Raw genomic sequence first — 26,402 nt, 5'->3', positions numbered from 1 at the left:
TAATGGACACATACATGTGTGTTAACAAGTCTATGAGAGCAGGGCTTAAGGAAGCCATCATTTTCGGCTGGTCTCTTGTCTAGCTCCATCTGTTAGCTGTTTGTCTGATGTCACATTGTGGTTTCCACATGTTCACCCTAAAGTCCTATAATCAACAAAATTTTTGTTCAGAGATATGGCTAAATGATATGGACTTGTATGCTATGCAAATTAAATCTATATGCTTGCATGCTAGAGTGGAATGCTGGAATTTATCTTGTAAATCTTGCACGAGTATTGTATGTTGGAAATAAGCTGTATTGGCCCAGTGCTTTGACTTGTCTGATAAATAGAATCACAGCTAGGGAAATTGCCTCTAAAAATCAGCAGGTCAGGAGGTAACATCACCAGGGGTTGCCATGGAGACACCCAATGGTGAGCTTCCTACTAAGCACAACCATGGGCCTATGAAACGACAGATCCTACTCTCTAACCCCTAATGTGCTGAGCGTCTCTCTCTCTCTCCCTCTGTTTTCATACACACTTTCCATGTCATCTGCACCCTTACACACATATCCAAACACATCCACACTGATGCACACAATCTGAGAGAAGTCTGCAAGATCCCAGCATGCAGGGTTTAGCAGTTAATACCGCTTAAATTGACCACCTCTGGCTCATCGCTTACACACTTTCTCAGACAAGTGCTCCTTCTCCCACATCCACACAAACACAAGCAATGTGACTATTCTTCCAACATACACCAAACCCTGCTACACAGTGATTCGGCCCAGTAGCCAAATGCTGGGGTAGGAGAGGACAGTGTGTGAAGTAATTGCCTGTGTGTTCTCTGCTAACTAATATGGCCGAAAGATTGATCTCCCATGGGTTGTTGTGAAGTCATAGATATTGATAACCCCAACAAGATTCCCTTGTGTCCGTCAGCCTGCGTCCCACTGATAGGCCACTTTTGTAAATTAATCCTCATTCTTAGTCACTGGTTGTCTCCAAGGTACCGAACTGAACAATGCTAAGGATTATGTTGTCAGAAATTACATTTTGTGTAATGGGTTTTAATACGCCTCCCATCTCTCTCACTCTCCTAACATCTGGTGTACATAGCAAGGGATTGGTTGTTAATAAGCTTGAGAAGCCTGACGGAATAACAATGTTATGTAATGAGGATGCAAAGGTATATTGCATTACAGTTAAATGTGATATGTTTAGCAATGCATTTTGTAAAAACAATGATTGCTAGTGGAATTTTTAATGAATATTAAAAATATATAGTACGACCAACAAGTACTATAGTACAAACAACTTTCAGATGGGCATTCCATAGCACTATCCACAGCAGCTACATTAGACTGCACCCATTCTAACAACCAATTTCTACAGTAATTCCAACTACCACGTACAAATGACATGATGCTTACATTATTATTATTATTACAGTTGCCAACTCATTGCAATGACAACAGCCGGAAACATGCTTTCAATGTATGCATGCATGTTTTCTCGTTCTATAAAAATGGCTATGTATATACGTGATCTAGTTTATTCTGCTTTTCTCTTGTAACTTAAAGTAGTTTAATGTTTCATATTTGGCTATTTGGATGATCAGGCTACTGATTGCCTTTGTGAAGTAATTAATAATTTGTGATTTCTAATTTGTATCGGAATGTGTTTTTAAAGCAACTCTCCCATCCCATACTGGGAGCACTTACATCAAGGGCGGTTTATTCAGCAAAATGGATTAGGGCATGTAATCAGATCCTTGGCAATATCAATCTCTGACACTTAGAGAACAAGAGCGAAGTGAGTTTGTGAACAGAATTTCATGTGAGGGCCTGGCAAGAAGAAATATGCGGTGAAGGTTGTTCTTTGTGTTTTTACATTTAACGTTCCGTCCTTTGTTAGTTTTCACCTCCCTATCTCAGGCCCTTCATTAGACACGGCTAATAACAGTAAGTATGTGCTGATAGCCTTCTCTGGTAACAAATGCACCCCTGTTAAGGTTCTGTCAAACTTTACGGAACTTTTAACAGTGGAAACGACAAAATCAGTAGCTGCTTAGGCTGAGACGTAGAGTCCTGTGTCATAGTGAGAATGGGACAGACTGGTTTTGAGGGAGGATTCAGAGAGGCGCAAGAGTAGCTGCTCTCACAGGGATTCATATTTGAATGAGCCAACAAAAAATAAAAATGTCGGAAAAATCCTGGCAGCAATATCCCTTTGGGTGAATTGATTTAAAGGGAGATGAGGCGATAAGTGGGAGACAGATGGGAGGGGCGAGCAAAAGTGGGGGGAAGGGAGTGTATTAATTCAAATCATTAAGAGCCGCTTGCCAGGGGCGAAGCTATTGATTGCATGTAAACACAAAAGTACAATTGACTTACCAGTTGTTCACTTGTAGTATAGTGAGCCCGGTGTCTTGTGCCAGTTGCTTTTTCTGTTCTTCTGAAGGGTAGGGGTGCTGATAAAAGAAAGAGGGAAAAAAACAACAGGATATGACATGAGAAATAAATCAATTAATGAGCACATTTGTTAGTGAGAGAAAGGTCTGAGGTACAGAAGGGAGATGTTGCTCACACATTTGTGTAGAAAAGTGGCAAAGCAGCTGTTAATTAGTGTGAAAAAGTGAGGTGTGTCTCTTTCTTAGAGTCATTAATGGAATATGAAATCGTGTAATTAATGGCAGCGAAAAAGGCAAGCCAATTATAAAGTTAAGTGAAGTGTGGGAACAGAAACAGTAATTAGAGTGCTGGGCCGTGCAACCCCACTGAAATTTATTCTAGTCATCTTGCTGCCATGAATGCATGATAGAGAATGGATATCTGAAGCCTTGTGTGAAATACAGACCTCAAATCTGACATATACCTCTTCCTTTTTTTAATCGTTGTGAGATTACCGTCATTCTAGACGATTAGCCAGTTAGCTAAACGGTTACAACATGGGTGATATTAAAGCAAGGTGAACAGTTTTCAATACAGCCAAGTTAAGAACTTGATTTGTGCTGATCCAGCTGTTTGAATAAAGGTGAGGTGAGATTTGCTTGATTTATACTAGCATTAGTATGAAGTATTGAGCTTGCTAGCTTTGAGTTTAAACAATGTGCTGTTCATGAAAAAGACAAGACAGAGCCTGTGTTGAGAACCCTGCTGAGCATGTAAAATGGGAGGTACATTGTGCAAAGATGTTTACACCACATTTATACCTAGAGAGAGAGGGGAAAAAAAGAAAGTGAACCCGGTGTTTTGGTCTTAAAGTACAGCAATAACCCCTCCACAATTTCTGTGGTACAATATTTTCATATAATGCTTTGTTAACACAATAAGTGGACTTAGACACCTCCAGTATTTGTGGATGGCACAGTGCACAGTTTGTCTCACTGTGCTAGCAGATTGAGACCTTCTAAGCCCATTACCAAACTTGCACAACCTGATAGGAATTAACAGAGACAGAGGCTTTAACTTGGCGTTGAGCTGCAAATCAACCAAAGTGATGACAGATCGCTGATTAACAGAGAAGTTAGCAAATCACTATGGCAAACTGAATGTTTTCTACTAGTCCTCAAACCATAGCGAGTCAACATCCTTGACACTGCAGCAAAGTAACTAGGAGCCAAGCATGTCACAGAGAAAGGGTACTTATGAATATAGTTGACTTTTACTTATGTGATCTAACGTATACCATTGCAGAGGAAGACATTGGCAACTGTGATTCTGATTCACCCTTTCAGAGGTATAATAAGAACAAGGCTTCCAAATGAACAAACAGAAATGTAAAAATGGTTGGCGCCACGGGTTGTCTGCTCTTTTTTCGAGCAATAATAAATTGGAATGTCTTTCATGTTGCTGAATGCATGTTTATTTACTGGTACTGCCAGAGAAAGCGAGCTGTTTTCCTGTCGCTCTGTCATTTTCATGTGATCCAATTGTAGGTAATTGGAACAAACTGTGGATAATTTCATACAGAAAGTTATAATTGTAGTGTCGCCTCCAGCCATTTCTAAATAGATTTTAAGAGGTTTTTTTTTTTTTTTGCCTTATCATATGTTTCAAGTGTCCATCGTTGTAAGCCACAAAGATGAGGTTTGTGTGAAACCAGGGCCAGGACTGGAAATGTGAGAAAACACATTCCATCCACTCTCACTGTCATCTGATCAGTGATAACTCCTGATACCAGGCCTTTGAGCATTAAAAATGTAATGGCAACTATAATCATAAAATCAACGTATACGTCCAACATTACATTTATGTCATCCATGCCCTGTTCTGTACTTCACCAAATCATCAAAGACAGAGAACAGCGGTCATGCTCAACTTTACAAATAAACTGTGGAGGTAAAAAATGGCATTGAGTGTGGCATGAAGGCTAGTCAGCCCTGTAGTGAAGTGAACATGTCTGGGCAAAAGTATCAGAGGCCTCATGACTCTTAAGGGGAAAGCTGTGCCAAAGGCTGTGACAGCACAAACACTGACTGTTCTGCTGCCGGCTTACAAAGAATGACTCCAGCTCTGGGCCGCTGCAATTCCAGGTATGAGAAAACTAGGGGCCGGATGAGATTCACACATTGTTGTATTCTGCTCACTACCTCTCCTACACCGAAAGATTTTAAGGACAGCAGGTTAAATTCCAGTTTGGTTACACTCAGATAACATGATTTGGAAACAAGAAATTTTCTTTTCACCAGATCATTTGCATACAAGATTCTTTTGCAATCCGCTATTTTGACACCGTCTCTTCTAAAGCTATGTTTTGTCAGTCATTACATGGTCTTAACTTGTAAAGGAATGGGTAACTAAGAGAGTCATTCACATTAAAATTCAAATATTAAATGTCTTGATGAGATATAGAATGAAGAATGCATTGTACTGGCTTCGCTTTCAAGAAAAGAAGTGGGAGGAGGACTGTCAACTAAGGCAACTTGTTAGACAGCTTTACAAAATGAAATGTTACAACAATGCACAATGGGGTGGAGAAAATGAACAGTCAAGTTTCAGCTCAACTTAAATGTAACCTAATCCCATCCTAACTTCTCATTAAATCCTAGAAACCCTAAACAAAGACCTGTTCTGCGATTGACAGGTGGCTCCGACTGTGAGCATTTAGCAGTACCCAAAAAGGATTCTTGTACAAACGCCAACTGGGTCAAGCTCCTCCGCCCACAGCATCGTATGTGCCTCACCTTTGTTGTCATAATGACCTCGAGGTAGCCACACCTGTATTTGAGCAGAATGGGGCAGCAGTGACTGAAGCCCCATTTACACTTATTATTTGTCATATCCTGAAAACATCCAGATATGATTTATTCACTTTTAATTAATAACTGCTCACACAAAAGCCCTTCTGTTAACTTAAGCCCTGCCTTTTTTCAGTTTATATGTAAATTGTCCAGTATCTATTTGCAGTCATGATAGGTGATAGATAAATTATATGGCTTAATTAACTGGGTTATTTTTTTTTGTTGTTGTTGTTGTTTTGGACCTTTCTGTATGCTTAATGCATATATTTGTAGAATGACCTGTTCTTCCACATTCTTTACAAATGTTCTTCCATTCTGTTCCTTTGAACAATGTTCTCACACATATTTTCCATCCTTGTAATACTGATGTATTTCATAAAAGTGGATATGTTCAGAAATTTTTTTTTTCTTTGTCTGGTTCTCCAAACACCAAATTATCCCTATGTGTCAAAACAGTGTGATTTAGATTCTGGTTTAACTGAGAGAAACCAGCAGATTTTATAATAGTCAGAGAGCGACTGAGTGTTTTTTTTTATCCTCTTGGCAGCAGTACTGGGTGAGAATTGTTTTCTCAGGGTCTCGTGATGCTTTAGTGAGAAAGCAATAATACTGCCTAAAGAACAGATGGAAAATCTCAACGCATCCTCCCTGTTTCCTTTCGCCTATCTTAATGATACGACTTGTCCAAATATACTACTCCTTTCATCAGAATTTCCAGCCTCTTCTGCACTGGTGGATACCAAGCCAACAATGTCCTCCCCATGCTCAGTTCTCCATCATGTATCTTATCTCTGTGTGTGTGTGTGTGTGTGTGTGTGTGTGTGTGTGTGTGTGTGTGTGTCTGTGTCTAGCAGTGCATCAACAATAGTCCCTCCCAGTCTTCCTCCGCAGCCCCCTCAGACAGGGAATGTCGGGGAAGAGTGTAGAGTCCGTGTCCTATCGGCAAGATAAGAGAGGTGAATAGGTCTCTCCTATTCTCTCATGTTCTCTCTGAGCCCAAGATTGCTGCTCGAAATCGAAATCAGACTTTCCCCCCTAACCCTTGGTTGACTCTGCTCTCCTTACCCACAATTCCGAGCGATGACCGAGAATGCTGTTTCGAATACAGCCAAGATATGAGGAGTCAAGTTGTGTCAGGAGACCTTTCCATGGGAGAGGGTAGAATTCCAGTATTTACTGCACTGTACCCTGAAAGCTGAGAGGTACAACCCAGACTATGAGAGCAGAAACATGAGAGGTGTGTACTTTTGGTCATTATGTCTTTGTCGGGAGAGTTGTGTATGTAGAACAGGAAGGAGGAGGTCTGGATGAGCTCCAGCTGCGCTCCTTATCAGGTCCTTAGACAGGATCCTCTGGTTCACTGTGAGGGGAGAACTATTTTGGAAGTACCTTTCATCTCTGTATTTTCATCATCATTTTGCTTCCCCCGCAAAAAAAAAAAAAAAAAAAAAAAAAACAGAATCCCAGCAGTATTTCTTTACCCGTCAACTCCCAGGGTTGACTAGGGCCACATACTGAACACATCCTCCCCCCATCACTGCGGACACGTCTTTTTGTGTTCCATTTAACCAGTTAATTACAATCAGCCACAACCCCCTCTCCCCCACTCTGCTGCCTTCATTATCCACATTACCATTATTATCGTTATGTTCTATTTAAGGGAACATTTCTTTCTATCCTGTGTGATTTGGGTTAAAGAAGCTTTCCACACAAGATTAACTTAATAAAATAAGTGTGTGAACATGGTGCTTATTCTTCACACAGAAAAAGAGTGGGGAGGCATGACACAAAAATGAGGCATGCCCCATGAGTCGCAGAACACAGGAATTAATCCTAGTGCCTACATCTGACAATGCCTCCACTATGTGCTAAGCAACGTGCTGTCTAAATAGTAAATACGTTGCAGGGGCAACTCAGGTCAACAGGTCCTTTCAAGGTGAGTATGTATGAGTTCATTTCAGTTAGGTTTCCTACTGCTGCCTCACTTCCCTATTCCTTGTGGCTAATCCCCATGGAAGCCAGGCTGCCCCTGAGGAATGCCTGAGGCTTGATCCAGGGGCCATTTTGGCCAAGGTGTCTACTGAGTATCATTTCAATATCCCATCTCAGAACCAGCCACTGAACGCGTGGGCTGTGTCCACCACTCTTGCGTGGCTTGGCCCTTGAGAAAAGAGGATTAGGCCTGAAGTTTAGTGCTCCACCTACTCCAGCTCTGCTAGCATTAACTGCACCAGAGCCACAGCTTCAGGCCTTCCTCAGATAGGGCCACCTACATCATTCAGCCCAAACCTCAGGGTGGGGGAGGAAGGATTACCCTTGATATTTGGCATAGAGCATTATCATCTCACCAGAAAATCATGCACTCGTTGTCCTCATCAGTAAGACGCACATGAAAGAAACAATCACCGCTTTGTTGGAAAGTTATTTATTATCAGAGAAAGGTGTTATTTCTCAAGAAAGCACAGTAAGTCTTGACTTCAGAGATATTTCTTGGTTGTGGAAGAGTTGAGACATTTCAAATTCCTTTTTGTGTACGTGGCATAAACATAAAGTTTTGTCCTTCATTAAGAAAAACAAAACATGGTTCATATGGAAAACTGAAGAGAGAGAGAGAGAGCGAGAGCAAAAAAGACAAAATAGCAAAGCTTCTTTAACCCAATTTCTTCCTAAGACTAATTCACCAGTGAAACAACAAAAGAGGGAGAAAGATCTTAGATTTGGAAAACAACTAGATGCCAGGGCTTAAGATGCCCTGGCGGAGTTTGTGACTGGCTGGCTCACAGAAAGTGGGAGTGCTTCTTTGGGGCCGCCACTAAGTTTGTAGCAAGCGAAGTCAATACAAAGCCGGCACATGAATTATTCACACGCAGCGTTTTTAGAAATCCTTGTACTACAACAAGCTAAAACTGGGGAAATTTCACCCTTGGAAGCATTTTTTTTTTTTTTTTGGCATTTAATCTCTACTTTTGATAAAAGAAGATATGTTTAATTTGGTTTCCAGCTTTTTAATTAGTCATCCTCTGTTAAAAAACATTTTTTGTTGGTTTAGGGAAGAGGGTGTAACACAAGTGCTTTTGGGTAGGCAATAGGCACTCTCGGTTTGGAGGCAGCTGAGGACAGAATGTAAGTCTAAAATTAAAGGATGGGTGTGGGCTGGAATACAAATCAGATCTATCCATTTCTGTGTAAACTTCCAAGCCCTCAATGTGCTAAATCAACATTATCAAATTTGAGCTAAGGGCTTTGCATTCAAAAATGCAAAGTGCAACAGGCAAAAGACAAAATAACACATATCTGGACACCCGGATTTGTAAGGCACTTCATTTGAAGACAGTGGCTGGTATTTGAATAGCTTTACATAGAGTAGAGCAGAGCTATATTTTTCATGGGGTGGCCTATAGCTTCAAGCGCCACCAGACATTGCAAAGAGGTAAGCCAGGTTCAGGCACTGATCTAAAGTCAGTCGCAGTAGGGTAAGCAGCCTCTTATTCGGTCTCATTACAGATCCCAGTGGTAGGGTGGGGAGTCTGTGTTTAAGGGGGATGCATGTTGTTCCACACCTGCTGTTCACAGTCACACGGTAATAAGGGGGCCAGCCTGCAAACACTGACTGGAGCTTGGTGGACTGCGGCTGATGAGCCCAGGCTAATTCAGGGGTGATTATGTAGTTTACTGGACCACTAAACCTCTTTAAGCTTGTAATTACAGCCTATTTGAGGGGGGAACATTCAAAAGCAATTCAGCTGCACCGTGCCGTGCCACGCCGACCGCAGCTGGAGGTGGGCTGCCGGGATTCGGTGGGGAGTCTAATATCTGCTGGGATGGGGATTTTAGCACAGTCAGTCAGGTAGCTTCATATACAAAGAGGCACACGCCGCCTCTTTCGGCCCTGTTCCTGAGAGCACCTGCAAGCGGCTTTGCTTGACACACAAAATCAGAGCGGCTTGTGATTGTTTAAAGCTGATAAAAACCAAATTATTGTTTTAGTTATTGTCAAGAGGGCTGTCAGTGAAATGCAAAGCAGTGCTATTAATGCATGCTTCGGTACACAAGCTACTCCACCCTCCTGCCTCCCAGTAGCCAAAACTGGGTTTGTTGAAGGTGGGGGCCGAGTGGCTGGAGTGGGAACTCATGGTGCATTAAATGTTAAGAGAATCAGGTTACCATATTGCACCTTGACCAAGGAATCCTTTCCAATGCCTTTACTCTCAAGGAAATTATCCTTTAGGTAATTCCACTGAAATGTGATACTCAAAGGAAGCAATTTCAGAACCACAAAAAAATTCTAATAACCTGTGTGATATTATTATGTTATTATCATAATTACCCTTTTGCCCTGGCCATTTTAATTAATGTTCAATGGAAGGCCTGAGGGGGAGGAGAAACCTGGTCATGGTTGGAAAAGAGTTAAAAGAAGGTAAAGGCATTTTACAATTGCTCCCTTATGTCATTTCACTGTCTCGATAAAAGAAGGGCAGAGTGAAGGAAGGAAAAACACAGAAATGTACCTCTCCTCTCCTCTTCTTTTGCCATCTTGTTTTATCTCTTTCTCCTACCTCTTCATTCTCCCATTCTCTCTTGCTAGCTCTCTTTCACTGAGCGGAAGATGGATCTTTCTCCATCGGTGCACAGCTTATACAAATCAATGACTTAATCTGTCGTAACAAACAAGTGAGCAGCGCCTTGCCTCTTTCTGCTTCCTTTTCCACCACAGCTAAAACACTCTGCTGATAACAGAATGAAGAATATAAAGCCCCATGGACCAACACTCTCATCCTCTCTGTTAGTGACCTCACTTTCTATTAATGTGTGAATCTAATCTGATGAAATGTGGTTCAAGACACACACATTGCAGATTCATCACACAGAAGGGAGTGATCCTCTGGCTCCACGCAGCAATCTCCATGGGGACGACATGGATCAGCAGGTGCTCTCAATGCAACTCCCATGCAGCCATGCATCCCTTATTGCGACAGGAAACACCATGCACTCAGCGCGGCAGGAAAAGGTCAAGATCCACTATCAGAGCTAAATGGAGAGAATCCTATTCAATAGTTGAATATATGCCAGTTACTGGATAAAGTTAAGTCAAATAAGACAAATCTAAGAGGTTTTAAGTGTCTGAGACCATTTCCCCTTTGTTCATCGCCTTGGGAAATCAATGACAACAAAGACAACGGCACTTTAAAAGGGTCTTGGATTCAGTGCACAGGACATGCTAGCTCCATTAAACAATTTATGCACTTACGCATGATGGTATAAAATAATTTAATTTATCTCCTCTCCAAGCCAGCACACTTAATGATACACTATAGACTATAAAATGCTTGCCCTCTCTTTTTTCTCTTTCAGACCACTCCGCTTGAAAAAAAAAATGGAATAGGAAAATACAAAATAAAGCATTATCAGTCTAGGTGTGTGTGATACTGATGCAGAAATGAGCTTGTGTGTTTTTATATGTGTGTACTTTTTCCAGACACATTGCCAGACAATTATTCTGTTGATGCCCTGTGACGACTTCACGAAGGGGAAAAAAGCCCCATCAAGAGGCCTGAGGGTAGTGCCTTTTCCTCCTGAAGAACTGTTTGTCCCCAGATGAAAAGCAGAATGAGCTCAGAGCAGCACGCATGGCTGAGATTACAAGTAGGAGGAACCGAATTGATAAATTAGTTCAGCAAACGTGCAAACTGATTACCACGTCTTTGCTGCCATATAATCCATCAGGCATACACTGGCGAGCACATGCACACAAACAGAGTGAGCCAAGAGTATCTGGGACAGACTGCTGGAGCTCTTCTCTGTGGGGGAATGCTCTGCAGTGGCTGTAAGTAAAAGGTATTGAGCTGCTGACTGCAGGCGGAAAGATCCCTGAGCACTGACGATTACAGCATAGCTAGGGTAATTTAGCAAAGCCTGGTCTGAATCAACACACGTAGCACCATCTAAAAACACCAGTGGACCTTTATCATACCATAGCTAAACCCTGGCCAACTGGACACCTCTGATTGAGATGGATTACAGAACAGAGCATGATGGACTGACACCCAAAGTTTCAAATTGGCAATGCTGTAGAATATAGACTTGACAGACATATAAACATTGTTGTCTCCACTGTCCTTACGTCATCTCAGGCTGTACCCTCTGCCCTTCCCAGCTTTGGCAGTTGTGGATCAAGCACCTTCCATAATCCCTGATTAACATCCTCCCTAAATGCCCTATTTGTCCATCCCAATGACAATTTAACTAACACTACTGTGGTCACCAACACTTGGTGCATAGTGGATATCTAAATGGAATGTACTAGACTTCAGGATACTTATACTTCATTTTCTCAGTTGGCTTCTGAATTTATTTGACAGACAGACTGCTCAGGAGGTGGTGAATATTAGAGAACCTTGCACCACACCTGAGCTTCATGACTAAGGTGTTCATGCTGACAGTGCGTTTTAATGGGATTTACACAGAAACTAAAACTGAGAGCACACTTTGTCATGTTAAGGCAATGGTTGGTATGCAGACAGGAGACGATGCAGGCCTAGCATGATCCCACACTAAGCAGACGCTAGCTGCTAACACTTCACAAGTAGCTGATAATGAAATACAATACTGTTATAATATAGCAGGCCAGCATATAACTTTCTCTAACTGACAACATAATGAAACTGCCCAAGAGTGCATGTTCACAAGCTGCTCGGATGGAATTCAGTGAGGCCCACCTGTGTGCTTGTGGAAAATGGAGTACATGAACACTATCTTCTCCGATGATGTGGCTGCAACAGTGGCTGGCCCTCTGGGCATTATAAAGTTGTCAGGTTCTTGAGAGCAGTAAGGAAGACTGATGGGAGAGTAAGACTGAGGGACAGCTCTCATCTGGACCAGTTATGCTCCAACAGTTCAGAGGTTACATGAAGTAAAACTTAACTGCTTTTCAGGGACGTAACAGAGGAAGGGAACCAATTCACCACGTACGGACGCAGAAAGAGCGAGTGCTGTCAATTAAACACGGCTCTTTCTTTGTCCAAAGGTGCAGCTGATGTTGGGGATGCCATGGTGGGCTTGGGTAGAAAAAGGTCTACTGATGTAGTGCTCATCAATCATGGCACAGATGGCTTGTGAAAGGCTGTGTCAGCAGTGACAGAGCAGCGTCCATCCACCTCTCCTTGCACCATGTGGAGTTTACCAATTCGATCCATTCTGTCCATGACACACCAATGCCTTTTATGCTGTCACCCTGGAAGCCTTGCCAATGATGGATATACAATCTTTTTCCACCCTCTCTCTTTCCCTCTCTGGAGGTGAGGGGTGGGGGCGCAGGGGGTTGTCTATCCACAAAGACCAGCCCCAAAGAGTTGCCTGCCCCACATCCCAGGGGCCTGTCAGTGGGGTAATTGATGATGTTTTCATTACAAGATGTGGGAGCAGGGGGGCGCATCCTGCCTCAATGGGCAGCCACGGCCCTAAGATTGACTCAGCTGCCTCTTCTTTGACACCAACTTTTATAAAAAGCATCAAGTCATTGCTTCCAAATGTCTCACACACATAAATAAACATGTATACTCTCTCTCTCAAACAAAAACACCACGGAAAACAGCTACAACAGCTGATGTAGAGTCCCAGTTGGCTGCAGGAAACATAGTAAAATGGCAAAGACACAGTTCAGAGGAACAAAGTACAGAAGGCGGCTTTTTTTTTAGATCCAACCAGGCTTGATCCACACTGTCTGAAGAATTCCTTGAAGCTATTTCAATTTTGTGGCGCCTCCAGTACTCACTGCTACTTAGATGAAATTAAGAAATAACCAGTGACCTTAGGCTGCTAAATTCAATTTGCAAATATTAATCTGCATGGACTTTCTGCTCTTGTTAAAAAAAAATTAAATAAAATGAATGAATGTAAATATATATATATATATATATATATATATATATATATATATATATATATATATATATATATATATATATACACTCAGAGCTCCAATTTCTTAGGAATCACTGGCTGCAGTTATTTGATTTGTGTTGAGGTTTGGAATTTTGTAGTAAAGGTGAGAGAAAACTTGAGAGTAGGCTCCCTACCAGGCTGAATGTGAAGTGCCACACTGGGGTTGCCGTGGGTGTCCAGTGCGCTGACATCCAAGGGCTTCGGTAATAAACAACCACAGACTAATGGCATCTTAGGTCTGCCTGGCCTCTGACCTCTAATGGCTGGGGTAGCTTTTTTGACAAGGTCATTCAGAGTGGGCTCTTGGCTAACTGTTACCATGCCTAAAGTTTGTTTACAAGGACGTCACTCTTTGTGACAAAGGAACCTCACTTGCAATAATGGTATCCATTTATTAAGGCAATACAAAACTATGATGCCGTGATTTTATGTAGAAAGCCACTCTGAGGGTGCTTATGTTTTTTGGGAGGACCGTACAAATGCTTGTTACCTTTACAAATATTTCTGCTGTACTGTCACGTTTTTGAAAACTACCATGATGGTAATTCTATGGTATTCTTTGGGTGACGTGTAAATATTATGGCATACATAACATCACTGTCCCATTGTAAAGATTTTTTTTTCTAAAATTATGTTTGGCAATCTATTTTTTATGCATCTGCTATGTGTAATTCAAGTTGTTTGTTTGTAGAGGTGATAACATGATAACAAGCTAGCAGGTCCGAACCCTTGTGATAAGCCCTGTCAGGGCACCGGGTTGCTATGACGATATGAGTTGCAGGGTCTTACTGTTTGAACAATGTCAACACGCAGCAGTACTCAGTATTTCACAGACAACTTTTAGGAAGGTACGTAAAGCTAAGCAATATGAATAAGACATAACATTTTTATTCAGCTTTTTAAAAAATGAAAAATGTGGATCTATCTTTTGGTCGTAATAATATAATGACAAACGCTCATATTTTGCTATGCAGTGCACTTACACCACATATATTCTTCTGCCCCACACAGGTTCCTAGATTTAGATTAATGTGGGAAATATGTGATAGTAAATTAACTTGACTTAAAAAGTGAATTAAAATGGACATGTAGGAAAATTCACGGCTTTGTGCCAAATGTATGACTCCCTGCCAGTGCTGTTTTAAAGAAAAACTGAGAAGTCCAGCCTCTTAAAAAGCCCTCTGTGCTTTCCAAGCACTTATTTGTTTGAGAAGTTCATATGCTGAACATCTGTAATTTTGCCCAGGAAATCATCAGCAGGCCAACTCAAACCCAACTCTCTTCCCCCGACTCCAGCCTCCAACTATGGGGCAACACAGCCCGTTCCCCCTCCAGCTCAGGGCCCTATGCACGATTCAGTCCATCGAGTGCAGAAATGAATTATAGCGTTTTTCACACCTGGTTCTGCTCAAAATGCTACACAGTTGAGGTTTGGCAAAATGTGCTCCCAGCGAGTAAGAGAAAAACAAGAATGTTGCCTCCACCAGAATTGTTACATGTGTGTGAAGAGGGTGCTAAATTGGAGCCTAATTGCATTAAAAGCGATTATGCCTTCCAGTTTCATTTTGAACACGAGCAGCACGTAAAATGGGGGGTGGGGGGAAACGGGTGATTGCATATTGTGCTGTGGTTTGCTTTTTACGAGCTGTGATGGAGGCTCCCTCCCGTTCTCTGGTTCTGTGTACAAACAGAACGAAGCCTCGAGCCTGGCGTGCCAGCCTAATATTTGGCTGTTCCAGGATCATTCCTCACTGCGGCTGCATAGCAACAATCCGAAGCCTGGCTTTCATCTAATTACTCTATCACATAATTTTGCAAATTGCCCTTTCACTGGGGAGCTGAGTGCAAAAACATAAGCACAGCGGGATTTGGGGCAATGGCTTCCATTTATTACTCATTTCTTGTTAAATTAAACAAGAAAATACTGTTTGTGAGATAGAGGGTGAAAATCAGGAGGGAACAAGGAATGGGAAGGAGGGGGGCAAAGAGTCCAATTTCACGGCCACAGGAACAGGAAAGCTGCTCAGTGCACCCAGCATTCCTCTCCAGGATGCCTGGCACAATCACTCTATCTTTGTTCAGATAAAATAAAAAAAACAAACAACAGTTAAAGCAGGAAAAATAACAAAAGTTTAGGGTCTCTTGTTTTGTTTTTGTTTTTTTTACTTCACCACAAAGTTTATTGGAATGTGTTCACGCCGGTTTACAGCATGCTAAAACACTGAGTGGCAAGCAATTAGCTAGCATCTCTCCCTCTTTTTCTCCATACTTTTCTCAGACCTGCAAACGCCTGCTTCCACTTGCCTCTCAAGCCGGCTAATAACCGGGGACTGAAAACAACTGATTAAAGTGCAGCTTCAGGGTGTTGCTACCCCATAAGCCTTCACCATCTCCTCTGTATCTCTCTCCGTTCCGCTTATTGTTTTCCTCTCCTCCTCTCTTCCACAAAATCTCTCCACAAAAAAATTCTACTACCACCACCCACTTCACGCTTCCGTCTCGGCACAATGGCTTCGCTGGTTGATTCATGTGACATGCAAAGAGTGCATTCTTGCTGGGGTTGGGCCGTGAACTGCGAGACACATATGTAATCTATATTTCTCTGAGACAGAAGGCTATCATCTGTGTGTGTTGTTTGTGCCGCTTGCTAATTGCCACTGTCTTTATCTCCAAGGGCCAGACCTGAAGACTGTTCCTTCACACGTCAATTCAGAGGAAAAGGGATATCAGAGGTTCACCAACTACCTCTTCCATCAATCCCGTGCTTTCTCCCACATCTTTGTGGCCCCACTTGAGACTTTCTGACGTCCATTGAGTAAAAGCCAGTTGGAGACGGAAGGTGAGATGACTGCATTGTCTGTAAGATCAGTCATCCATGCCTCACGTGCTGTGTGTTGTTTTGTTCCCCACACAAATGCTGAGCTGTCAGAGTGAAGCATTCGGAGCAGGGAGTGAAATAAGTCTAATTTCCCAAGTTTGCTGTAAGGAGCACTGTGCAAACCTATTTACGGCAGAGACTGAAAGTGTTTCCATTTATGTTTCGATCTGACTCTCTGTCTCTGTATTAAAGTCAACATACTTTCTCTCTTTTTAGGTCTGTCTCTCAATCTATCCCTGCTTTTCTCTCACACTTTCTTTTAGACAATCTTTTAGCAAGTACTCTGATGCCATGTTATTGGTTTCTCTATTTATTTTCATCTCACGTACTAAGTTTTAAGCAGTGTTTACACTGGCAATGAGATGCACAGCAATAAGTCATTTTCACTAAACTGGAGTTTTTTGGTAACATGAGCAATAGCGACGGTTGGTGATACAGCGAAATACTTCAACTTTGTGTGACTAAGCATGGACACAATTCTGTGACTATTATTGGGAGTACAGAAATCGATCTGCAGCGTGATACAGTTGAATAGTCAGTCAAGCAGGAACGTCTACAAGCAATCACTGTCATTGCAAATACCCTTTTACTGCAAAAGAGTTCTGTGCACACGCTGTCATGATACTAGGCTGTAAGGGGTGTTTTCTTGTTCATTCCTATGTGGTTGTTTGCAAAGGTGTTCTAAGTGGTTGCTAGAGCACTGCTAAGTGCTTGCTAGGGTGAAAAAATACTACGTCTGGGTGCTTAAATGCAATAGCACTTTCCTTTCCTTTCCTTTCCTTAACAAGCCACATGATTTAAGATATACAGAGCATGAATGAAAAGTTACGTCCGTAAGTTTAATACTTAAGGTTTAAGCAATAGTAAGAGTAGTATTCTAAGCCTTATCTAAACCCTAACCATACTTTACATATATTAGGTATTTTAGCATTTCTATAGTAATAAGAAAATCATTTACTACTTATTATATATATATATATATATATATATATATATATATATATATATATATATATATATATATATATATATATATATATATATATATATATATTATTATTAGTATTTGTTTTTTTTTTGTCCTAAAAGGGCTTTGTCAGATTTAGCAAACTTCCTTGTGACAACTTTGTCCTTAAAGTATAGTTACACACAAACACTTGAGACAAAACAAGCCCTCAGTGACACACATACTATCCACCATTATTGGTCAGCCAAGACAAGCAGGAAACTAAAGTTCCATCAGTCTGTGCTTTTGTGGGTATTCCACTCTGGCTACGTTTACATGCACACTTTTTGGTTCAATCAGACTGAATTCATTACGATTGATGGATCTGATTATAGTGTTTACATGAACTCTAAATAAAGTGATCGGGTTGATGTGCACATTTATTTGTCACAAGCTTCAAATCAGAATAGTTTTTTTTAGACAGGCGCACACTGCTCAAATAGTGAAATTTAAAAGTGAAAGTGACATATAGATAATATAGAGTTTCTCACTGTTTGCACATAATAATTCTCTCCTACACGTTTTTTTTCTTTGTTTTTAACAGCAGAATTAATATTTACCCGTTTAGGGATAAATATACATATAAACCGCTGTGCTGTGCTGGTCATATTTATCATGCAAAGAAAAAAAAAAAAAACAGCCCCTCCCAGTGCCCAAAAAGGGGTTGCCTGTGGATGAGTATCCAAAACAAGGTTGTCCTGCTCCACTTCACAGCTGCCGAGTGAAAGGAGAGTTTTATGATGACAGGACACGCATTTAAACAACACTTTATTCAAAAGGAAGAGCCGCTCGTTCCGTGCGTTATACATCATTACGTCATTGCTGCGTCATTGCACATGCACAGTTCTTTCAGTTTTGTGGTTCAATTTGATCGAGTATTTACATGCACGCTCAATCATATTAGAAGAGGAATAAACTACCCCCTTCAATCTGATCAAAATTTTATTCCGATCGAGCTCAATCGGACTGATTAAGGTGTTTATATGAACGTTTTTCAATCCAATTGAACCGTCAATCCGATTACAAACGGATTATTTTGGTGCATGCAAACGTAGCCACTGTTGTTTGTGTGTATGTGTGTGCATGCCTGTGTGAACTGGCAAATGGCTTTCTTTTCACACACCTTTCTCCTGGGGCTGCTAAAGGTGGTAGTTGGTGGGGGTTTGAGAGTGTGTATATGTGTGTTGGGGGCATGCTTGGGGCAGGTGAAGTTCTATGGTGCTTAGGAGCATTTCTGTGGCACAGATGTAGGAATGGAGGGGCCAAGAGGGAGCGAGCATGTAGGGGCTTTTGGCACTGATCAAATGGACTCCCTTTTGACTCCAGTTTGGTTAGAAACACATTTCCTTTCAACACGTTGCTGAGCCATAATAGCTACTTCAGTCATTAAGCGTAACGCAAACAAGTGAAGGCTTAAGTAATATGTTTATTGAAAATACACCTACGTGAACATTTCACTGTCTTTGATTAAGAGACATCATAATTATGAGTTGTGTAGAGTGTGCATGTGTGTATGTGAGTGAGAGACAGGCTGGCAGAGGTGCGTTAAGCCTGTGAGAAGGGTAGATGTATGGAGATAAGTGGTGTCTTGACAGCACTCCGATTACTTTGTGGTAAATGAAATAGAGGAAGTGAAATCCATCAAAGCAAGAGGAAGAGCCAACCACATCAATGGCTCATGCTGCTCTATCACTTCTCTATAGCAGGTGTGGACAGCCACAGTAAGAGAATTAACCACCAGTCCCCAAAACACATTCAACTAACCAGCTAACTCAGTTTTGATCATGTGACTTAGATGTTCAATGGCCCCAAAAAGTATTTAGATGCTTACACCACTTGGTTTAAAATGTTACTACAACTACTTTAGTCTTTATTTTGAACATCATATAATTTGTTTCCTCACAGCCTAACAAACTTGGTGTGATATTTTCTTATATAATTAAATGACATCCCTACATCTTGAAATGTCATGTTAGTGCGCAAATATTTTTGGGACCACTGTATGTACCCTATCCCTATCTCTAGTCTTTATTAATACAGATAATTCCCTGCAAACATTGCACAGAGATTTCCTTAATTTCTCCACAAATAAAAGCTGAATGAATGGAAAACGACAGCTTACTTCTGTATCATCCTATCTCTGCTATCTTTAGCTTGAGGATGTTTTTTTTTTTTTCTTTCTTCTTCTTCTTCTTCTCCTTCTTCTTTCTTGGCTTAAAACTTAGAGCATGTGTGGCAAGATAAAGTAAATTGTGTGTGTGAGCAAGCATGTGCGTAGCATTAGCACTACATTGGACCATTTCAATGGCTTTGAAGTGCAGCATGCAGTATGAAAGAAAGTAGAAAGCTCAAAGAGAAGCAGGAAGAGGAAACAACACTCTACTGAACTCACCGTCAAGTGCTGGAAGAGCCATGCCCTCATGATGTTGGTCGCCACTTTAGGGAAGATACCACGTTTTTTATTCCTCTTCTTCTCCTTGTCCGGGTCGTCATCGTCTCCTGTGCTGGGTGACGCCACACTGTTGTCCAATCCGTCACCTGTCAAAATACACACCACATACACATAGGAGTCATTTAAATGGTCAGTTACTCGCTCAACACTTTTTTTTGTTTTAAGTTTACCAAAAACTAGGTAACAGGGTAAGTTGGCAACAACAGTGCTTCAGTATAGCTTTGAAGCGTCACGTCTGAATGCATTAATTTTTAATACTTTTATAAATAACCCCCCTTTCTCATCCCCCACACAATGCTCAGAGAGAGAGAGAGAGTACAATGGACTTGTAAGGTCGCATTTCCCCCCTGCCTTCCAACACAGTGAGTCACCAAAGAATTGAGAATGACAGAGAGATTTAGTCTTCATTATCCCAGGGAAATATTGATTGAAGCTTGCCCCGGTGTCTTTTTACCTCAGGTGGGGGAGTTACACACTATGAAAAAGAGGGGGGGGGTGAATATGGCTGCCGCACAAAACGGCAGCTTTTCAAAGAGCTGCATTTTAATAACAATGCTGCATGGGCGCTTGCAGCAACCTGTGGGTGCTCGATAAGGCTTTATAATGGGCAGTTCAACATACCTGAGCAGAGGAGATGGCTTACGTCGCCTTTTCAGCTTCATGTTGCCGGTTTGCTTGCGTATGCTGATTTTATTCCGATCCCCAATTATTGTACGCATTCTCCCTCAACGAGAGCCAAAACACGCCACCGAGAAGACTTCTGATAATTGTTATTAAGAAGCCACGATTCAGATAATAAACCATAAAAAAAAAAAACACGAGTGAGGCAAACAACCGCACACTGCAAGGGTTTCAACAGCGGAGGCACAGGAATGGAGAGAGTAACTTATTGATTACATATAAAGCACTTCCAAAAGCCCCAGTGCTATTCGTACAGAGAGATTATGGTGGGTTAACTCTTTCTCTCGCTGTAGCTTTCAGTCAGCGACATAAAGCACCTGTATCATTGATAATTAATGGAAATGTCTGCAGTAATCCGGTTGGAGATAATTTTTTTTTTCCCAGCTCCATGCATCAATAGAATAATCAAGGGTCTAAAAGAGTCTTTGCTCCCCATTACCTCAGGCAAAAGAATTCCTGAAAGCATGCCTTGCGGGCACCTGAATTATATACACCATTAGGAGAGTGAAGCCTTTCTACATTCCATATAAAACACTCTGCCAGCCCTCTCCGCCTAGGAGAGAAACCCCAGAAAAGACTGAGACTTTTTAAGTGAAGACTTATGTAGATACAATGGCTTTGCCTTTTACACAAGGGCACTTTCCCTCAGTCAGTCACTTACTGAGAAACTGACCAGAGCCAAATTGCCGTCCCCAACACACACAGACATGAGAAAAAAAAAAAAAAAAACTCTACAAGACGTCAAAGGAGAGTTTCGATTACATCATTAACTGATGCCAACAACAGCCCTGGCTTAGAGAGAAGTTTGTCTTCCGACTGTTTTTAGGCAAATAGAACTTCCCAACTCCCATATGGGAAGGCAGTGGCACCGCTGGTTTGTAATCTAAGACACCATTTTCATTAGAAGCAAATGCTTCAAATCCGGTGTAAAGACTAGTTTGTGTTCAGCAAAGCCTACAATAATAAACCCAGGGCTTTTCCCATGTGAGTTAGCAAAACAGAAGCAAACACTGGATATCAGGTCAGACGGAGGAAGAAGAAGGGGGGGTACGACAAACGAGTAAAAGAGGGCAGGGGGCATTTGAGTGATGTCTGAGGTAACTGTTGCGTGTGTGCTCTCTTGAGCTTTTGTCTTCCGCCTCTTCTAGCCATTTTGAACTATTTAACCTCCCTTCCTCAATATTTTTCCTTAAAAACTGACCTCTGATGGCTTGGACCTTCAAGGCAAACGAGGGGGAGAGAAACAAAAGCTGTCAATTTTATTGGGATTTCCAGTGTTGTCCCAAACCTTGACCCATTGGTTTTATAAAATCTGATATGTATTCGGCTCATGTCTGGGACTCATTTTGCCTCTTTTTTTTTGTGTATGTGTCATTGTTAGCAACTAGCAGTGTCTATTTAAAACAATATTCTTATATATGCTATGAAAAATGTTATGTGACTGAAGTGATTTTAGTCGTTATGCTAACTTCTGCCATTTTTCTCTTTTCAACACTGCTCGCCAAAACCCTGCCCTCCAAAATCATTTCACCAACATCAAACATGCAAAATGGTTTACAAGCAAAAGAGCATTTCTGATTGGCTAAAAGGCTGTCTCACCCCTGACTCATTTCTCACTGTTTACAGCGTCTAGGAGCTATAACTGGGATGTGGGTTTTCCTCGGGATACCTATTTTAGTGTGTCAGGAAGTAGGATGTGCTTATCGCTGTCAATTTTATAGTTTTTTCCATCTACGATGCAGTTCACCTTATTCGTCTAGGGCTAATTTTGCCTCTATATTAGCACCGAAGCATAGGCACAGGCATATAGCAATGTCTATACGGCACTGTTGTGTCAAAATGTCAGCCCGTTGCCGAGCTTCTGCACTCAAATAAAGACGAGCGATGGCGGCGAGACTGAAAAGGTGGAAATAATCATAAAAATGATGCTAGTCCATAAACAAGCTCACAGCCTCATTAGTCCAGCAGCAGGCTCCACTGGCAGATTTATGCGCCTTTTCGCTGATGCCATGAGGAAATGCCACGGGCGAACTTTGGCCAACTGCTAATGGGTTATGACAGCGTCTTAGCAACTACTGCAGGGAGGGGGGATGCTCGGTCCGGTTCGCCACTGACAGAGAGGAAAATGTCATCTCATCTGGCCATGTGTGGTGGAGTCTATGCAGCAATTAGAGAGCAGGCCAGTGACTGGAGCAGGCCAGAGGCTGAGGAGGATGCCCCGCGGCTAACCAGGGAGAGAATTTTTTATGACCCCCTCGTACACGTGCACACACACATCCACGCGTGAGATCAGCCTGTGACGCTCTAGCTGCCTGGCTGTTGCGAAAATCAGGTTAGCTTCCCAACATGCCTTTGTCAGTCAGCTCTTCTGGTTGGCTCATCTGCTCCATCTTGATACCTGTCTCCTGCTCTCCCAATCTCTCCAGCCGTCTCTCTCTCTTTCTCTCTCTCTATCTCCACCACTCTTTCTTACTTACTCAAGGCGCTTTCTGACATTATCAGAAAGATGTGGGCTAATCTGTTATGATCTGATTACTCAAAAAGAACACTACCTGTTCCTCTCGCCTTGTGCATCCAAAACTCAGAAGTGTCAGCCATTTTTCTGCTGCTTTACAAATTAGCAGAATGGCACTTCCAATCCATCGAGCACATTTCTAAGTCACTATGTCAAGCATTTATTTACACGCAACAAAGAAATTGACATGACGTTTTTGAGATTGAGATCCACCACCTCTGCTGAAAAAAACAGCTTAGGCTGACAATTCAATACAGAAATATCCATAAGTACTATTAAACACTTTAACAGATTTATCAAACTTGGGAACATGCTTTACACGTTGCAGTTTTTTAAATGCATGTTATAGGTAACTCAAACTCCATCACTTGCAGAGATGGAGTTTGTGTGGAGCAGCAGTGCTGTTGATAATTGTGCTAAACCATATCACATTCTTATGCATTGTTAAAAAATAAAAATGAATAATAATAATAAAAAAATTACTGGTGAGTAGCACACATATACTCACCAACACTGATTTTTACTTGCATTTGGTGCTTGGTGAGTGTTAATTTTAGGCCCTGGTTATAAGTCAGGCTGTCATAGCTCATACAGTACAGCTTCTTGCCCAATTTTAAGAAGTGTTTTGACAAAATTTTATTGGCCATGGTCTGATGGATGGGGCCAAGCTGTGGAAACAGATTGGCTTTTGCTTAACACCATATTTGGTCAATGGATGATTTCTAGAGCACCTCTGGCCTCTCCCTGTGGAGGGACTCAGGCAACCTGTGCTGCTCTCTCACTCTCCCTTAGCATTCAAACACACCCTGTACTATGGCTTTCCTGGTCCTGCAAAACCTCAGCCTTAAGGGTCCGCCATCCGCCTTCTTTTCACTATGCATACATTCACACACGTTCACACACTCATCATTCTAACACACACACACAGAGTTGCATATAAAGAGAGTGGGCGAATGGGAAGAGGGAAGGGTCGGGGAAGAAAAGATAAAGCCGGGTTCATTGTATTCAGGCCATTCACATGGTTAGAATGGACCAGGCAGCGGGGGTTCCCTTTGCATGGGTCACAAGCGCCTCCCACCTCAAAAATATTCTGAACATGCAGGAATTCCTGCGGTATGATTCCCAACAAGAGACACTCAGATTAGCTGGGAGCTTGCCGTGCACGCTTGCCCCACCATACATTTTCTGTTCTTAAAATACGTACAAACATAAGTAGCGGTCTGCTGACTGCAATCACTTGTTCCTCTAGCAAAATGACCCGAGCTCTTCTAGTTTCTGACTTGGAAGGATAAATATGAAAGAAAGTTGAGGGTCTAATGAGATGCAACATGGTGACAATGTGACAGATCTTTAGTTATGTCGACTCTGTAAATACTAATCTGCGGAGAGTCATAATTACAATCCATAATTACTCGGAATTCAGTTTAAATAATGACAGTAAATAATGACAGTTTTAAATAACTGCAGACATCTTAAATAATGATGGTACTTTTTTTCCTCTCTGTTCTTATGCATATGATGACAATGACAGATCTGTAATTCATAATTTGGGGGAAAAAAGAACGTAATTACAAGTCTTTCAGCCGTACCTCATGCGTCTCTGTCATCGCCTCGCAGCAGGGCTAACGGAGAGGGTAATAAGTGCATAATGTGGCTCATATTCAGTGTTATAATGCCTCTAATTAAACAGAGTCACCCGCATGAGTCCTATAGCTGAGAGCTCCTCATGCATATTCCCAGGTCTCAGGGATCAGGCCGCTGACATACCCACAGGTGATGGCAAAAATGTCATTGCAAATGTTACAGCTCTCTTTCGTCCGTGTCTGTGTAGGGGTCACTTCCACTGAAGCCCCCAACACGTTGGAAAGCGTATGGAGGCCCAGGGGCACAAACACAGCATTAAACTGAGGTCTCTCTCACTCTCTCCCCTTCCCTCCCCTCCTCCTCTTTTCATTCTTCCTCCAATCCATGTGTCGAGGGGGGAAACTGGTCAAATGAAAGTGTAGGGCCCTGAGTTTACCCTTTCATGTCAAGCACATTTACTGTGTAACTATTGATTTTTCTCCTTTGTAATTTTTTTTTAATCTGAAGATATAAGACGGGTGGAAAAGGCAGGCTGGTGAGGTTCAAACGGGAACACTTTAAGAGTCCTCTGATTCCACTGAGGCAACACACACACACACACACACACACACACACACACTCACAAAGAGTATACATACTCTATTTTCCCTCGCTCTCTCTCTCTCAGACAGCTTTTGACACCTTCTCCAGGGCCAGCTTTGTTCGATATCCAGGCAGACCGGATGGCTGAGAGGAAAGTGTTTTTTAAAAAAGGAACATGGATCGCAACAAAAGCTAAGAGCCTTCGCTGGCTTGCAACAACAGTACTACTGCTGAAATATACTGCTGCAAAACTACTGCTTTTAAACCGCTCATCATCTACTCTAGGTGAACCTGAAACATATACAGCCAAATAAAGAGATGTGACCCATCCTTTGACTCTATAAAATATAAAATTCAATTGTGCATAGCAACTTTTCAATATGGGTAACAGACAGGGACCTGGAGACGAACTGTTTTGTATTGTTCATTTGTATTTTTTGGTGTATTTTGGTAATGAGCTAAAGGAACCAGAGCCGTGTGGTTAACTGCGGCGGTCTTCATTATTGGCTTCTGGCAGATAATTTTCCACATGGCAGTTATCTAAATGACACAGACTGAGATAAGTGCTCTAATGCACAGGGATTTTCCCCAACTACGGCGTATCACCATCCATTGGGCTGTAGTACAGTAGATAATGTGAGGGTATTTCACTGCTACTAATAGCCTGCTTGGCTTCCCCTGCATTTGTTAAATGTAGTTAACATTGAGAGTGAATTGCATGGCAGAATTACACACAATGAGCCCCGCTTATAAAGAAAAGGGCGGCACTGTTATTACTGAAAAGACGGAGAAATAAATTAAGTCATCCAAGTGAACTGTAACATCAAATGGCTTTTTTTATCTTTGATAGGCTGCTCTTCATTCAGATTGGCAGATGCATTATGTCTCAACATACCAAAGATTAACGAAAACCCGCGTTTCACCTGTAAACTGGTTTCTCCAGTTTATAAAAGCGGGAGAAACCTAACAGTTAGCACTGCTATTCATCTCAGTTGCATCTGAGCAAAAGAATAAATAAACACTGTAAAAATAATAATAATAATTCTGTGAAATTTATGGTAAAAAAAACAAAACAAAAAAAAAAACTCGCAGCTATGGTTGCCAGAATTTTACTGTAAAAAAAGAAGAAAAGTATGGTAGCAACATTTTAAGTTTTACAGGTTTTACTTAAAATTTACATTAAAAAAAACAAACATTTTTATTAACTGATATGATGTTAATATTCCAATCTACTGAAGTGCTGAAATCTGTTTAGTACTTTTGTAATATACTGATACCATTAACCAATTAATAGGTTTTTACTGTAGCATTTTTACAGTCTTTTACCATTACAATGAATACAAATACAGAAATATATATAATATATATATAATGTGTGTGTGTGTGTGTGTGTGTGTGTGTGTGTGTGTGTGTGTGTGTGTGTGTGTGTGTGTTGTATAGATTTACATACTGGCTACATCAGTCCTATGTTGATTGGCTCTCGGTGGAGAAATAGTGTAGTTAAAGCAGAGGTTAATGGACTCATACTGACAGCCA

At 41.5% G+C, this 26,402-nt stretch overlaps 1 protein-coding gene across 2 annotated transcripts in view; it reads right to left on the bottom strand.

The window, feature by feature from the left end:
• Positions 1–26,402, bottom strand: part of meis1b (Meis homeobox 1 b) — a 62,055-nt gene that overhangs the window by 14,895 nt on the left and 20,758 nt on the right. For both annotated transcript variants that reach the window (XM_042736212.1, XM_042736213.1), the window contains exons 8-9: positions 19,445–19,590; positions 2,379–2,455 (exon numbers count right to left, since the gene is read on the bottom strand). In XM_042736212.1, the coding sequence (XP_042592146.1) occupies positions 2,379–2,455; positions 19,445–19,590 (223 nt within the window). The remainder of the gene's footprint in view (positions 1–2,378; positions 2,456–19,444; positions 19,591–26,402) is intronic.

The sequence above is a fragment of the Cyprinus carpio genome, chromosome B13, assembly GCF_018340385.1.
Source record: "Cyprinus carpio isolate SPL01 chromosome B13, ASM1834038v1, whole genome shotgun sequence".
In the NCBI taxonomy this organism is placed as follows: Eukaryota; Metazoa; Chordata; class Actinopteri; order Cypriniformes; family Cyprinidae; genus Cyprinus; species Cyprinus carpio.
Note: the sequence above shows the minus strand (reverse complement) of the source record. Positions and strands in the feature narration are given on the sequence as shown.